This window comes from Amblyomma maculatum, chromosome 6 (genome assembly GCF_055883805.1).
Source record: "Amblyomma maculatum isolate TAMU_Amacu chromosome 6, ASM5588380v1, whole genome shotgun sequence".
Lineage (NCBI taxonomy): Eukaryota > Metazoa > Arthropoda > Arachnida > Ixodida > Ixodidae > Amblyomma > Amblyomma maculatum.
This window is the reverse complement of record NC_139349.1, coordinates 12674932-12691660: the sequence shown is the minus strand read 5'-3', so window position 1 is coordinate 12691660 and position 16729 is coordinate 12674932. Positions and strand designations below refer to the sequence as shown.

Below are 16729 nucleotides of genomic sequence, written 5' to 3'. Positions count from 1 at the left end.
CTATGGGGCTGAAACGTGGAGGCTAACAAAGAGGATTTTACTTAAGTTGAGGATAGCGCAGAGGGCTATGAAAAGACAAATTGTATAGGGATAACGTTGTGAGATACGAAGCGTGCAGAGTGGGTCCGAGAAATAACTCAAGTGCACTGATATTCTAGTCGAAATTAAGAACAAGAAATGGGCTTGGGCAGGACACGTATTTCGAAGAAAGGATATGAATTGTAAGCACAAAAGAACGACTCTAAAGTTTGTCGAGACAAATGCACTGTGCCGGTCTTCGTTTAAGTCCCTTATTTGTTTTTATTTCATTTGCATTTATCGTACCCTGGCTAAAACTCATCGTCAAGAAAAGTACAGTGCGAACATGACCGCGATTAAGCATATTTCATGTACTGTTTTGCAGATGGCGGAAAAGAAATTTCAGTTACTTCAAAGAGCTCGGAATCCCTGGCCCAACTCCCAACATCATCTGGGGAAACTTATGGGAGTATCACCGAAAGGTAATAGAAACGCGTTTGATTTTGAACCGTTACAGCTGCGTCAGGATCATCGACGTAAACTGCTACATTGTGGACCAATACAGGCGTTCTGCATCTTGCTTTTGATAGATTCAGAGCATTCGCCAATACATTCCTGTTGATTTCAGGACATCTTATCTGCCGGCCTTATCGTTAAGTTCATTCAGCGTCAGAATTATGAGAAAATGCATTTCACTGCATTTGGTTTGGACCAACCCTGTGAATTAAGCCTTTTTCGTTCAGTTATCCTTCATAGCACGAACAACTGATGATTAATTTAATCGCTTTGTTTACACTTACCGCTGGATTGAGAAAAAAAACATGAAATGAAACTTGTTAATAAATGTAAATAACGAATTAGAATATCTAGAGCTTCACAATTGCTTAAACTCTGTTTCACATACCATTTGGAGCACTGAGAAAAGAAAAATCGACGTAGGTTAATTAGTACAGCGCGCAGCTTTTCGATGGAGGCGAAAAGCAAGGCGCCCGTGGGCTGTGCGATGTCAGTGCACGTTAAAGAACCCCAGGTGGTCGAAATTTCCGGAGTCCTCCACTACGGCGTCTCTCATAGCCTGGGTTGCTTTGGGTCGTTAAACCCCACAAACCCAACCGAACAAATTGTGTTGTAATGCGCCTGTGGCCCCGGCAAATTTATAACACGGGTGACGCATGTAGGAACACTATTCCGTAGTGTGTGTCATCCTTGATTTGCCAGGTCGCGATTACTATTGAAGTGCTGCCAAAAGCTTGTAAAAAGGAGTTGAGCGGCAAATTATTTAAAATTTACTGTTTTCATGTTAGAACAGTGTAACTGCGAGAAACGTTTATTTACTAAAGCACCATATGAATTCATTAGCCCCAGGCCTGCACTACAAGGTTGGCTTGTCAAACCATCCTTGTGATCTATTGGTCCATCCATCCTTGCGGACATACAGCAGCTTTGTACGACAATGTTTCTGTGAGCCTGGGCGAAAATTCATTTGCTAAAACGCAAAATTGCATTGCACAGGTACTTTGCACCGCAAGGATGGTCCAACGAGCCATCCTGGCGGAACACGGTGCAAAGCCTAGACCCCTTTGTATGCCGCCTCTCTTGAAGCAATCGATAACTACTACCGGATATGTTGTGTGCTAAGGCAGCTAGATTAGGACATAATTCCCAACATATCTTTTCCGCTGTAAAACATGCTATGGTATTTCACACAATGGGCTACCCATCCACTCCTTAATTGCAATTATTCGTTCCACTTGTCTAGACCGCTTTCTGAGAAGCCACGTCTCCGACTTTCATCTCTGAAGTATAGTGATAAACGCCTTAGGCATGCGCACTGTCTTTAAATGCGCTAAATTCAACCAACATGGCGGTGCAGACGCAAACGACCTACCATGGTTTTATATACCAGTACCGGATAGTGAGTTTTACGCACGCATAACCCACTGTTACGTTTCTCCACCGAGAAGTGGGACAGCTGACGCGACCACCGCATAGCAACAGGCAGAACCGCGAGCGGATCGGCCATTTCGACGCCGTTCATCGGCCGCGCAACGCTTCCTCCCGCCGACAAGTCTCAGCGTGTTCCTGCCACGCGCCAAATGTGTGTGCGTGCGTGTGTGTGCAAAAGCTGGCCAAGCCTGGAGCTCGAGGGAAAGTGCGTCGCCCTCTCCTGTCTGCAGGAGGTGGAGGAGATGAGGTCGGAACACCTGCGATTGAGTCATTCGTCGTGAACCAACATGTTTGGCTCTCCCTTTCCTGTGAGGGTTTACCCTTTCCCTGTGAACTGGAAAAACTATAAAAAGCAGCGGCCGACTCCGCTGAGATAGAGACTACTTTGACGCGCCGTTGGCACGACGCTAGACACCAGCTGTGTGAGAGTGTCTGTAATCTCTCCGGGTCAGCTTCTCTGCCCGTATCTTCCCGATGTTGTATTAAAGGTTGTTTCGTTAAAAGACGCCTCGTCTTTGCTGACACCTTTGATGCCGTCCGCCGTCCACGAAGCCGCCAGGCCAACGCTACCGAGGGGCCGCGCGCCGCAGCGGTACGCAACCCCGGCACTCGCGACCCCAAACGTAACACCACGTACCTTACGGAACGCTACGACGTCTGCAACGTGCGTGCTGCAGACAGTTATTGCAGCTGAAGCCCATGCTTATGCAAAGCTCCAAAATCTAGTTCAGTGAGAGATGTGTAGTGTAAGCGATGAATGAATGCATGGATAAGGTTGAACCCTTTGAATGGCGCACGCCGCCTAGCCATGGGTAGTAATATATATTGCTCTAATTCTTGCCTTGATTTTATCCACCAATGGTAACCTCCGCTTCCTTATTTGTACCGATTCAAAGTCTATTTTTATCCACTATCCATAAACCCCAATGATTTAGCCAAATCTACCCCCCTTGTCTTACAGCCGTTTACAGAAAATTACCTGCCAAGTGCTCAGTCGTTTCCTCCTCCTCTGCACATGCAGTGCATAGAGCGTCTACCTCTTGGCACTTAACTTGGTACGTCTTAGTCCGCAGTACTACTGTCCCGAATAACAATGAGCTGTCCCAACAATTATCTTAGACGGTTTCTTTGGCTATTTCCTGCTTGAATGTTCTGTACATTTCCAGTGCTGATTTAGTCTGCATCCATGTTGTCTACAGAACCCTCTCTGTTTCTTTAACTTTTCACTTTACCGATAACTCCGCGCTGTTTCCCCTACTACTGTTTGCGACTTACCTCGCCGATATGTGATCTGTCGGTTGCTTTCGCAGTCTCGGACTGTTTAGTCTTAGCGCTGTTATTTTCGGCGTCATCTCGCGCCCATCAAAATAACGAATGATCCAGCGCCGCAGCACATGGGCATCAGATAGTGTCATTGATTCAAAAATTTTATTTTGTTTCGCGGTTATCGGTGACGATGATAAGTTATTTCGTCAACCAACTCAGGCCTACCCCATCAATATGTACTGTAAAACAAAATTTACCGCTGCTTGCTACTATTGTGGATAATTTGAGAGCGAGCAAGTGGATGGTTAAGTCGGCATATTTTTCTTTAGAAATTGTCTCAGTCACGTACCAGTCATGACAGAATGAGGCAAGCAGCTTTTATAATAGTCTGACAGTTATTCCAATCCATAACTTTGAAGGCACACCTGTTACAGTGAATTATAGAGTCACGACATAAAGTCTTGGTGCTTCCTTCCAGAGGTTTGTGCGATTGTAAGGAGCCGAAGTACGGCAGCAACAAGTCGCGACTTTCGCGCAATGCAATAATGCAAAACGGCTCGTGCGTCACATACTGTACATGGCTTGTGATCTGAGCGCACTACGACGACGGATCAGTGATGGGTTGGAGGAACTTACTTTTCGCAGTAACGCTAAATCGTCTACAATCAAAACATGCGCGCGCGATGCGCTTGCAGCTCGGCTTTCGCGCTTTCTCGTTCCCAACGAAAGCATCACGCAGATGGTTTAACATGTGCACATTAGGCCAAATGTTCTGCATGAACATCGAACAGCACAAAACCCGGCAATTTTGTGTGCCTGTTGCAATACGATATATTTGAGCTGGTATGACATAAGCGCAGTAATCAACATGCAGGACCCGGCCGTCTCATGTGCATGCTTGAGTACTTAGTACTAAAAATCTCTATAATACAGGTATACGAACCTTGTAGAAGTGAAACGTCAAGTGTGCGTACTTAGTACTAAAAATCTCTATAATACAGGTACGAACCTTGTAGAAGTGAAACGTCAAGTGTGCGTACTTAGTACTAAAAATCTCTATAATACAGGTACGAACATTGCAGAAGTGAAACGTCAAGTGTGCGTACTTAGTACTAAAAATCTCTATAATACAGGTACGAACCTTGTAGAAGTGAAACGTCAAGTGACGCTTAGGCCTTTAGAGGAGCCTAGGCGGGTTTTTAGACCAGAAGCTGCACTCCCATGCCAAACCTCAAGGTCATCTGGCTCAAGGTCATTAAACTGCGCATGCGCCTGTACCCTCTGCGCCTCGTCACATTACCGCAGTTGGATTTCGAAACCTTGTCAGAATTAATGAACAGGTCAGCTTCTCTGGCCCAGACGCGAGAGATATATTAGACGAATAAATTGAGCTATTAGTAATCATGCGAGTACAAATTAGATGTGCGAACAAGGGTCGGCACAGACAATTGGCAAATTGTACTGTCGCGTCATACCCCCAAAGGCGGAGCCAAAGTGACCGCCCCCCCCCTCCCCCCCGTCCGAGATTTTTCTCATTTGCTTTCGCTGTCCCGAAAGGCACGCTTTTGAACCTTTGGTTGTATGATCACGGTTCATGTTCGTTTGTTCAAGGGCTGTTACTCGTGGCATTACTATGAAGGTTTTGGGGTTTTTTTTTTTCTTGCTTCCTTACCGCAGGGCATCACCAAAGCCATCGGCGAGTGGTGCGAGAAATACGGGGATGTCTTCGGGTGAGTATTGACAACTATTGGAAAGGTACCCCTCTAGTTATGCAACATGCTATCAATGTGCATGGCTTTCGATGGTAATTTTGAATGCAGACGCCCGTTAAATGTATTTAATACATTCGATATTTGCAGGCACACATTAATAGAACGCAAGAAAAAAAAACATTGTCTCAGCTCCCCTTCAAGACAAGTTCCAAATTACTTGTTCATTTCGATCACTGAAACTTGTCACGAAGAGATCACGAATTTCTTCCTTCGAGCGCTGTTTCCTTCTCAAACAAGTAGACCTGCTCATTTTAGAGAGTCACAAGTGCGCTCTTCTTCACAGCGCCTTCATCATCATTATCATCATAAGCCAACTTACGTCCACTGCGGGAGATTTCCACTGAGTTCAGCCTAGAACCAAGAGCCACCGTTTTATCACAGCTTAATTTTCAATTCTACATCCCAGTCTGACGTCCTGCAGCATTTCGTTTGTCTCGGAATTCGCTGCGTGATAATAAGGAACCATAAACAACCTTTTTTCAGCATGTGTCCCGTCCAAATCCATTTCCTGCTCTTGACCTTCGCCTGTAAATGGGTGCCGTATTGTGGCACTTAACTCGAGTTTATTAGCGCTTAGCTCGCCATTAAGGGCGCATGTCGTGGTGGGTGTTTCAACGCTGATAAATGTCTGTTCAGTTGACCAACGTCCTGTCTGCAGTTCATAGCAGAGCAAGATCAGAGTGACCGCTCCTGCGTCTGTTGCCTCAATTTACGCACGGTGCGCAGAAAGCAAGGCGCAATAACTACTGAAATCCGGATGCTCAACTATGCCCTTGACCGACGATGTGCTGCGCAGCAGAAGACTTCCGGGTCTCATGCCGAATATTTAGCTCTGGGGCAGCTAGTAAACTTCCTGCTGTCGCTTTTAAGGCACAATATTCTCTGGTAGAAACAGAACGTTTCTTGAATCTCTCATCTTATGCTCAGTTTGACGGAAAAGAAATACTGACTGCACTTCACGGTAACAGCCTCAAGCGCAAATATGTTTATTTAACAAATTTAATCACGTGTTACCTCTGAACGTATATGAACGTCCCTCAATTTGCGCCAATTTCTCTTTGCAGGTTTTACAATGGAGACGTTCCTACGCTTGTCGTCAAAGACCTTGACTTTCTATCTTACGTACTTGTGAAAGACTTTGGTAACTTCATGAACCGGGGGGTGAGTGTGACACTTCCAGTTTTTGCTACAGCATTATCGTGTCGTGTGTAGTGGTCTATGAGGCTAACATTTTAGAGTCGTTTTAACGGTGGAAGCAAATTGACACTAAGAGCAGTAAAATGTCCTTAACAATTGAATTAATGGGCAGATATATTCGCTTATAGGAGAGCTTCAGAGTACAGATAAATGTTCAGAATGGTCTTCCAAGCGTAGCATTAATAGTTTTTTATCTTTAATTTAAAAAAAATTGATCATCAGTAATTATTGTGCTAAATTGCGAACTGCTTATTTGGCGTAAGATCAAGTAAGTAGGAAGCTTTCGCGTGGCCTATTTATTACCGGCTGCAGAAATCTGCTAAATGAAGCATTTTTAAAATGAAATTGTATATTGTTGTATAATCAGTGCTTCTTATTATGTTGATTGCAAATTCCTTCCATGGACTTTCAAATTAATGGTTGTGAAGAAAAAACTGTCATCACATTCATATCCTTCGTTCCGCACTCATTTTGCCACGCTGGTAGCTTTAACACACAGAAGCAGAGGACAGGCACTCAGCAACACTTATCATACTTCTCCAACCCAGTCAGTACCTGTCAATATAGCCCATGATATGTTGCTGTATCTATCACAACGATGTAGTACTTCTGCAAAGGAATTCTGTAAGGCTAAATGGCGTCACTGTCGTCTTCGTAGTCTGTCGTGACCAAAATCTGCCGAATTAAGTTAATTGGGTCAGTGTATAGTTATATACAGACCGGTAAGGACAAAAGTTAAGGTCCGTGTGAGGAGGCGTTCTCGCCAATGGGTCGTTTCCCTCTTAATGGATTCCATACAGACATGATACAAAACGAAAATTCCCGCTGCTCTTGCGTCGCCTTTAGTAGTAAAATAAACTTCTCAAAACCGCCCTTAAGTGCATGGCTCCGTTACTATAGCTGAAATCACTGGTCCTATGGACGACTCTGTCCGCTTGTCTGTGAGTAGCGCGGGAATTTTACTAGGTTTTTGAAACCTGCGCAGTTAAGAGCTCTGCCTGGCCACACATAACCCGTATATCCAATGACGGCCTGCGCAGACCACGATGCGCACGGACGAACAGCACCCCCTGCTGGGCCAGGGCCTCCTCCACGCTCGGGACCTGCAGTGGAAGCGGACCAGGAGCGTCGCCTCGTACGCCTTTACCGCCACCAAGTTCAGGCAGGTGCGTACTGCGGGAGTAGTTTCACATAGCTTCTCCTAAGGCGCAACAGAGTAAATTCAAGAGTACTTTGAAAGCCCATGGCCGACAGGGAAAGATGACAGCAGTGGGTAATCTGCTATGACGCGACGCTACAGCACAATACGGATACAAAGGTGCATAAGAAATACGCCATTATTTACTCTCTTATTATTGCTTGATACAAATCTAAATTGCTAAAAATATTGCAAAACGCCGTTCTCTCTTTGAGTTTTTGACGAATTCGTTCTCGTCCTACCATACGATTACTGGCCGTCCTGGTTGACTCAGTTAGTAGAGCGAATGCCCCGGAGTGGCTGTGATGCCGGGTTCGAACCCCGGGCCAGGGCGAATTTTTAAACTACGATGTTTCTGATAAACCTGCATAGCTATCCTATGTAGCCGTATGCCTGCGCTCGGGTGGATGCTAATGAGTAACTGCTCCCTTATTACAGCGCCATATATGCAAGCGGCTCTGGATCGTCTTGCATGCTGTCCGATCCAAATGGGCGGAAAGAAAACTCCCCCTGTTACAGCCATGATATCCTAGCGGTGCAAATGAGGCTCCATTCATATCAGCCTCAATTTACTCTTACTGTGCAGTTGTAGCACCATTTATAGTAGAAAGTTATAGTTACGAACGAGGTTTTATTGGCCGGAGACAGACGTCGGAAACCAGCTGAGTCCATTTGCGAGCCCCAACACGAGCCGCTTAATTATACGTCATCCTCATCTTCCCTTCCTCTACTTCTGGGCGTTACACTTCCCCTTATGCAGCCGAAGCCCGCTGGGCGACTTAAATATAGCGTCACGTGAACAGTAGGGCTTTAAATGAACAACGTGCGAAACCACTTTTCGCAGAACGACTTTCGCTTGTGGTGAGGCGCGCGATGCGATAATTGAGCTCGCTAAGTTAAGCAAGGACCACAAACGGTCCATCAGCAGCACAATATGATTTCCGCACAATATGACGTGCAGTAAAAATTTGGCTCGGGTTGTACGTTCTTATCGAGTACTCCTGAAACCAATATATAGAATCAGACAGCAAAGTACATTAACAACAACAGGCACCGTCTGCCTTCAAAATTAGTGGCGTGAACTTAGCGCTTTCCTGGCAGCCGAAAATAAACTACCTTGAGCAGATGCATGCTGCGCAGTTCCCGGCCAGGAAATATAGCTCTTCAGACAGTGGCAACCTTTATCTGGAGTCCATCCGCCGAAGCTATTGTTAATGTGTGAAAGCACGTAGACAATGGGTTTGCACGTGTGGCGAAGCCAGATTTGATCACCTTCGGTCAACGTTATCTTAGGCATGTCGATAAGGCACGGAAAAACATGTCAATAGGCTACGTTGTCCCCTCTGGAAATCGCGTCGAACCTGATAGCCGTTGTCTGTTCGCAATTAACAGAGCAAAGCTCATGCCTGCAACAACTTTACAAGCGAACTCAGAATAACAAAGCCTTAATTATGCGACCTCACCGCATCACTTCCAGGCTCTCAAGCATGGCGTGATAATAAATTACCATACACTAGAAGTTCCTCTCGTATAGAGTGCAGCTGGAGAGAAGCTGGAACTAAAACTTGAAGTTGCCTTCTATGGCCCCTTCTAAACTAGCAACTAGTCGGCCTCCCTTACACCTGTCAGTGCCGATGTAAAGCAACCTTCGAAAAGAAGACGGAGGTTTATGTAGAGTCGATATGAAAAGAATATGCTGTTGCATCTATAGGCGTGCAATGTTTTTATGGCAGCATTTCGCCCGGCTTGGTTAGGCCTGCTTTCAGCTATTCTTAAAGGTCCACAGAAAGGGGTCACCAAGAAGGGTAAACAACGCCATAACACTGATAGTTATTGAACCACCCATCATTCTCCCGCAAAACTTTTCGATCTAGCTTCTGCAACACCAGAGATATCGGCGATTAAAAATGACCCTTCCAATTTTCCCTCTCAACTCGTACGCCGAAGGGAGCCATAAAAAAATAAAGAATACAAGCAAGTTCAAAGCTCCGCCCAGACATACGTGTTTACGAGGTGGCTTTGGTTTACGGCGGTCGAGGAGGTGCTGCCATCGTGCGGTGCTTGACCGTGCTGTTGACGCCTCTTCGGACGACACTCCGGTACTCCTGAAACCACGTTATATAAATAAAATATTTGTAAATGTAGCTTCGTTCTACCGATCCCTGCGTCGCTTCGGTTGTTGCACTTAACGAGCAATGGCCACCTAACCGATAAGGGCGACGAGCTCGAGCAGCGCACGAGCAGACGACTTTCGCAGCTACCGGAAGTGTGTCCGCGACGTCATGGTTGCAGTGGCCGCAGCGAATGGCAGCTTCTAGCAAGCCTTGCCAGTCAAGAGTCAACTCACCCGTGACGTCACGGGTTAAGGAAATAGTTCCATGCGACACCGCCAAGCGACATTCTCTCTGCCCGCGAATTTCAAAAAACGCTGTTTTTAAAAATTAATAATAAATCGCTGGCTTTGTTCCAAGGAGTTATACTTTGCGTTAATGCTCAAAAGGATGTGTTCTACACACGGAACACGTTTATCAGTGGCTTCTTGGGGGCCGTTTCCGTGGACCTTTAAGTTTCCTGTATAGTGTTGGCGCCAGACAGATGCCTCTGACACGGTCAGAAACACGGTAACCGACTTGTTTGGACGTCTCCTGGTGTGGCTTAGTTTTGTCAATTCAGACACGCAGCGCGTTTGGCGCATTAACGGGTTTGGATCTCTATTTTAATGCAGGATTGCATTTACCGACTGCCTTTGCATCTCTTATTGTCCATCATGCTTCCGTCCACTCACGCTACAGGACATCCATAGGTGCCCTAGTGAGGCTCAGATGACTGTCAAAAATTACAGTGAGTTATTGTGATAAGCATTACTTCAAATATCGTGAAATGATGCAGCGCTAACAGCGAGCGGTTTCTGAAGCGAAAGCATCACTAAGCCATGTATTATTAAAGTTCAACCTGTGTGTCCGCTTGGCGATCAACGAGCCAAAGGTCACAGTGTGTGTCGCGTATGGGTTTCCCGAAACGGGCTCCGAGGAAGGACGCGGGGACTGCTCGAGTCTGTGTTTCGTGTATGCACAGTGCGCCCGACCTTGTGGCTACGTGTAAAGACCAGCGTAGGGCAGCGCAAAGGGGGCCAGCCGATCGGCGCCTGAAGGACGGCGAAGCGCCGAGGCGAACTAAGACCCCTGCTAAGACAAATATACCTTGGCCCGGACCCGGCCCGAGCCCGAGCGAAAGGGCTTCCGAGCGGCCCGAGCCCGGCCCGCGGGCCGTGCCGGGTGCGGGCTTTCGGGCCAGCCCGAGCCCGTGCACAGCTCTAATTCACTCAAAGCTAGTTTCATGACACAAAACTTAAAAGGCATAGAATAATTTCACTTCTCGATGGACGCCTCAAACGCACTCTCCTGTTTTCTCCTTTCGACGCGTGAAGTGACACCGACTCTGCTCTACGCATGCCCTTTATTTGGCTCTTCAGCTATAAGGTTAGAAAGCTTTCGCTTTAAAACGAAGATCACGGTCGTAACAATGCCCGATCGCACGTGCTCTTAGGCGTGCCCAATGAGAGGGCGCACGTAGATATCCCAGTTGACGTCAGCAGGCAGAGTCGACTAAGAATTTTGGTGAGGTGTCAATCTAATCGGCCACCAGTAGTTGCAAGGAGCAATTTTTAAAAATTGGCTCTAAATTATAGGGGTTCACGCAGAACATTCAAATTCGACTTGAATGTCCAAAAAGGCCATCTCTATGTATTTGTGGCAGCTGTGGAATATACTGAAAAAGAAAGAAAAAAAAAAAAAAAACCTCTTGTATACAGTAGCTGAAACTGTCTAAGATTCTATGCGTGGTGGTAGGGAAACTTTATTTTCAGCGGATACAGATGAGCGACCCAAATGGCCGGGGCAGCGGCGGCGTTTTCAACCAACTAGATGTGTTTTATCTGTGTCTCAAAGTGATCAAAGTCGCGTATGAAGCGGCTCGCAGGTAGGGACTGTGGGTACTTCCAGATCATATTATTTAGATCAGCTTTGGCATCAGAATTTTTGCATTTGTCTGAGAGTCCCTCCGAAAATAGGCAACATAATCGGGGATTTGGATAGGTATTGGTTTGAACTTTATGCCATGTTTTGACCTGGCGTTTGGAGACCGTTTTGTCCGCAGGGGGGAATCTAAGTCTGGCAAACCTGTAAGGCTGCAGGATTTCTCTATAAGAAAACAACCTGTCCTTGCCGGAGTTTATAGTGAGAGTTTATAGTCCCTTCGAGCTGCATGACCCAGCTCGGCGGGACAGTTCTCGAGCTAGGTTAAGAGCCGCTTCATTACCAACAAGGGAGGTATAAGCAGGCGTCCAGATTGAGCGAATGTGCCGTGAGGGCTGGTAATTTTGCACAATAAGCGCTGATTGTCAGGAAATTCTTCCCAGCGTGTAATTACGTTAGGAAGTGTAGAGTACCTTTATATATGTTACGAAGTATCTTGTTGTTTACCCTATCTGGGCCGAAAGCTGATTTACAGTTTAGCCTGGCTATTTCTGCTCTTACCTTATAGCCAGAGTAATGGCGGAGCAGAGTTGTGGTTTTTCCGGGCCGGCATAATCTGAGAATGCTTGGCTAGGAGCGTTGCCAATATATCTTTCTTTCGGTTCAAGAAAAAGGCCCGCTGATGTGCCTGCATGTGTATACATGAGCCTTTGTAGACTCTTCCTCTGAGTCAAGTAGATGACGGAGTGAATTTCACGTCTTATATGACTCCCATATTGCAATACATGTGACTGCATATGCCATCCCAGTTTTGCTATGCAAGTTTAGCTGCATGATCCTCAATGTCCTTTGTCTGGCTATTCTTCTGCCCAGATTGCGCGGTTCCATCGCTGTTGTTTGAGTATTTTTTCTAGTCCTTTCTTTGCCCCCATATGAAGAATGCGGCTGTCCGCCCCCATGCTCTAATGTGCGAGTCTTAAAATCCTAGCATAGGTCCTGTGCCCAGACATCTATGTCTAGAATGTCGGGGGTATTCGCTCTCTTGCGGCTCTTTTAGCGCGGAATGTGCCCCAATCTACAAGGATGGGGGCGCGTGCTTTACAACGTTTGAGGCCGGTGGAGACCACTATTTTCAATATGTAGTGGTCACTGCCGAAATTTTCTTGAGTGTTTATTCATGTTGGAGTGCTTGCATTTTGGGCAAATGCCAAATCGGGGGGCGCGTCCTTGAAAACACTGTTACCGCAGCGGGTGGCCACTACTCGGTCTATAGGAAAGGTCAACCCACACTGTTGTGCGTTGAGCCACAATTTGCGGCCTTTAATGTCCTCATGTGTGTATCCCCAAGCCAGGCGTTGGGCATTGAAATCTCCAGCAAAAATTACGGGGTGATTGCCAGCAAGTTTTAGGGTCACCTAAAAGAGTGGGCCAAAACTCGCTTTCCTTAACTTCGGGCTGCTATATAGATTGAGTACAAACAGGCTGCGGTCGGGTTTTTTATGGGGAACCAATTCGACTAGCACGTGTGTGATATTTGTAATTTGGGTGTCATGCTGGACAACCTCAATGCTTCGTTTGATTAAAGTCATAATTCCGTACGTGTCACATCGCGATGAAAAGGGTTGATATCCTGCTAGTTTGCTATTTATTTGCGTTTCTTGTAGTGCAATTAAATCAGGTCCGTCTCTATTGTGCAGAAATTGCTGCAGTGCAGCTCGTTTGAGGCCAAATCCTCGACAGTTCCACTGCCAGATGGTATAATTTGGTTGTGGAGCCACGTTGATGTTATTTTGATGCCGCTTCAGAAGAAGCGAATTTGTGAATTTTTAGAGGAAGCAGCCTGCCTCTGTACAAACTTTTTCTTCCGAAGTTGGTCGTGTGCGCTCACAGTGAGAAATTAGGGCATCCGCAGAAAGCCGATACAGCGCATTTTTTTTTTATTGTGTAAGGCGACTGTAGAATGTTGTAAGATATTTTAAGGCGAAAGCCTTTAATGTCTCATCGTTGTCCGTCTGTCTACAAAAGCTGTCACACTGTAGCTGTCAATCATCCTGCGCCTTGTCTTTGTCGCTTCCTCAAACGCCGCACCTATTAAACTTTGAGAAAAAAAATCGTACTCAAGCGAGGTTCGATATCTTACCTCTCCGATCACCGATCACAACAGCCACACCGGAAAGGTAAGAAACGTACCTTAGTTCTCTTTGTCTAGCGTCATGCCAACGCGGTTGCCATGAAGACCACCACCGCTGACGTCATCCTAGCAACAACGTGACGTCCTGGGAGAAGGCGCAACGCCACCTAGACTGGAAGGTGGCGGCGCGATGGGTAGTGGGGAGAGGGAGTTGACGCGATGGGAGAAAAGAATAGAACGGTCGTGCGCGTTGAATCCGCGTCATAATCGCTTTCGCCTGACCGCACTTTAGTGCTCCAAACTGCCCCCTACAATTTTTGTGAACATATCGATAAAAATTTTCAAATTTCCTGGGTATGAATATGATGTCGATATCTTTGAGGGTCCCTTCAACACCGTCGCGTTAAAAGCAGGAACTAACCGCTACCAAAAAGAGAACAGGTAACAAAATAAAACACGACCTTGGTGACATTCAGAAGTCCTGAAGTCAAAGGATTTTCATATCAGCCGCAAAATGAATCCGTCATGGCGCCATTACAAATTGAAAGACCGTGAAATGCTATGAGACATTTTCTTCTTGTGGTAAGAAATTATTTCCTGATATTTTAAACGGCGTTTTGCCATTTTGGCCTTTTATGATGGCATGGCAGCTCTATTTTGTGGTTGAGATGAAAATCATTTTGCTTCGGGACTTTTGATCAAGACTGTACCTACGGTTTACGAAAAGCACGGCAACGTCAGGTAGGCTCGAGCTACGCCTGAAGAAACATAACTACACGCAGTCGGTGCTTTTACGCATCCCGAAAAGGATTTCGTGCGTGCATTCAACTTTTCTGTTGACTCAATGGTTTAAAACTAAATACTGAATACCACAGACAAATAGATGGCTACTGGAATGAGGATGTGCCATGCGCTCGTTTTCGCTGCACTTAGGTGGAAAGAGTTCTGCTCTCTAGTGACGTGTGCCTGTGGGATAAACTGCTTGCATGCGAGTTTCTGGAAGCCGAACTCGGTTTTTCGATGCCAGAGAGCAGGGTGTTTTAGCGCTTCACTTCAACATTGACGAAGGTCCCCATTTTTCCCATTTTCAAAATCTAAAAGCCGATAGGTCTGTTGCTGACGGCGTGCTACAAGTTGGTAAAAACAGAGGCGTAAAGTAGTTTCTATGCAACAAAAACGAACATACTTCTTAAAACGTTCCCACTATTCTCTGTCCGCTACCGCCGCAAAGTAATGCGGGTAAACAAGTAGTTGTGGCTAAGAAGTCAATTTTTAAACATTGCTGGCGCTCTGACGAAATCAGTCTTGCGCGATGGCAGGTTTTCCCGCACCTCGACGAATCATGCGACCGCTTCTTGGACCTGGTCACCGAGAAAGGCTCCCGTGGCCAGAAGGAGGTCGCCGCGTACGAGCTGTTCAAGCCGCTAGCCATGGAGTACATCTGCCGCGGGAGCTTTGGCATCGCCAACCGCTTCCAGGAGGAGACCATGCACCCGCTTTTACGCATGGCCACGAAGGTGTTGCCGGGAACCATGACGGGCCCCATGCACTTCATCGCCCGTGAGTTCTCACCCAGCGCGAAGACTTAACCCTGGTCCAGGGCGCATCTATCTACATATACCATCCTTCATTGCACCAAGTCTGCCTTACACTGTCTGGCATGCGGCGGGCTCCGGAAATTCGAATACGTAATTCCCAACGCTCGAGGCTGGCCCACGTCAGCAAACAAATTTATGGAAAATGGGGGGATCTTTACGAGATAAATATAAACGGAATGAATAGGCGCTGACACCAAGAAAAGCATAAAAGCTTTTATATAGGGTATGGTCTTTCTTCAGTGACTCGTCTTTTTTCGATTTAGTATCCATTATAGATCCTTACCACAAGCCCAACTTTCGCCCTCCTTCGTATAGAGGGTTATTTTTGTGCTCATCAATAAGAAATAATTAAGTAATATTGGAGGTAATAGGGAAAGGGGAAAGACAACAACCACGTGCCACTGAAAGAATCCGAACCCACGACCTCCAAATTTTTCGGCCGGTGCTCTACCGACTGAGACACGGCGGCAGCTGTTCAGACTAATACTTTCGTCAGTATTTATGCTGCCTATCCTCAGTGAGTGTGTTCACCAACTACTCACTCTACCATAGCGGCGGATATACAGCCTCCTCTGTTACCCTGAGTGTCTCTGTCAATGTCAATGGAACGTGGCCTAACTGGGAGGGCGCACCTGTGTGGTATAATCATCTTACGCCGCACATACAAAAGAAGCCAACAGCTATCGACACCGCTTTCTCTGTGCTCCATAATCAGTTTCCCGGCGTTATTTTGCTGATTAGGATATCGAGGGCATCGTATCTGGCAGCGATGACGCCATGGGTAGCGTAAGAGGGCTACCGCTCGGCCCTCCTCGTTACATCACGGTGCTCGTGTTCTGACTTGATTCTCTTTATTACTGTGCCTGTTTTAAAGGAATGATATTCGCCTTCAGTATGTGATGTTATAAAATTTAAACAGGTATCACCACAAAAGAAACCTTTCATCTCCTTCAACCGCTCAGGGCGTCCAAGCGCAGGAGACTGCTAAACGTAGCGTTTGCTCCCGCGACTCCACATTGCTGGCACTCGGATCGTTAAAATCGTTCCGGAATGTGCCCAAACATATCCAGATCCATATCTGTACCGTATGCATACTAGAACTTGCGGTGAAGATATGGATCTGTAAATAAACTGGACAGTTCCTGAACGGTTTTAACAAGAAGAATACCTACAATTAGTAATGTAGACGGAGCAAACGCTATATGCTTAGCGGTTTCCTGCAGCCCGCAAGCTATAAACGTTTGGACTTTGCAGACTATCTTATGTGCGGGGTGGTACAGTACCTGTGTTTAGCTATCGCCTAATATAAAATGAGATGTGCCGACTATATACAGCATGTGCCGGATGTATACCTGGCACGAGTAGTTTGCCGATAATTACGATACTTGCTGATTCGTCATTGAGTATCCCGATGTCAACGAGCGCGTCTTCTCGCAGAGTGCACGACTACCTTGAACCGCGTGGTGGCGCCGCTCCTGTGGCTAAACAGCAAGATCGGGAGCTTCACTTACGACCGGTTTTCGAAGCTCGCCTACAAGGCTATAGACCTCCGGCGCAAGGACCCGCTGCCCGTAAGCGGAGATTTCTTTTTTTTTTTTTTTGACCGAATGCAGTAAACTGTCACATCT

The 16729-nt window shown here is 46.4% G+C and overlaps 1 protein-coding gene across 1 annotated transcript in view; it reads left to right on the top strand.

Annotated features, from left to right (window-relative positions):
- Window positions 1-16729, top strand: part of LOC146185099 (cytochrome P450 3A4-like) — a 37598-nt gene that overhangs the window by 6990 nt on the left and 13879 nt on the right. Inside the window, exons 2-7 of the mRNA XM_084606086.1 lie at window positions 404-500; window positions 4909-4961; window positions 6068-6164; window positions 7241-7366; window positions 14823-15063; window positions 16539-16672. Coding sequence (XP_084462212.1) covers window positions 404-500; window positions 4909-4961; window positions 6068-6164; window positions 7241-7366; window positions 14823-15063; window positions 16539-16672 — 748 coding nt within the window. The remainder of the gene's footprint in view (window positions 1-403; window positions 501-4908; window positions 4962-6067; window positions 6165-7240; window positions 7367-14822; window positions 15064-16538; window positions 16673-16729) is intronic.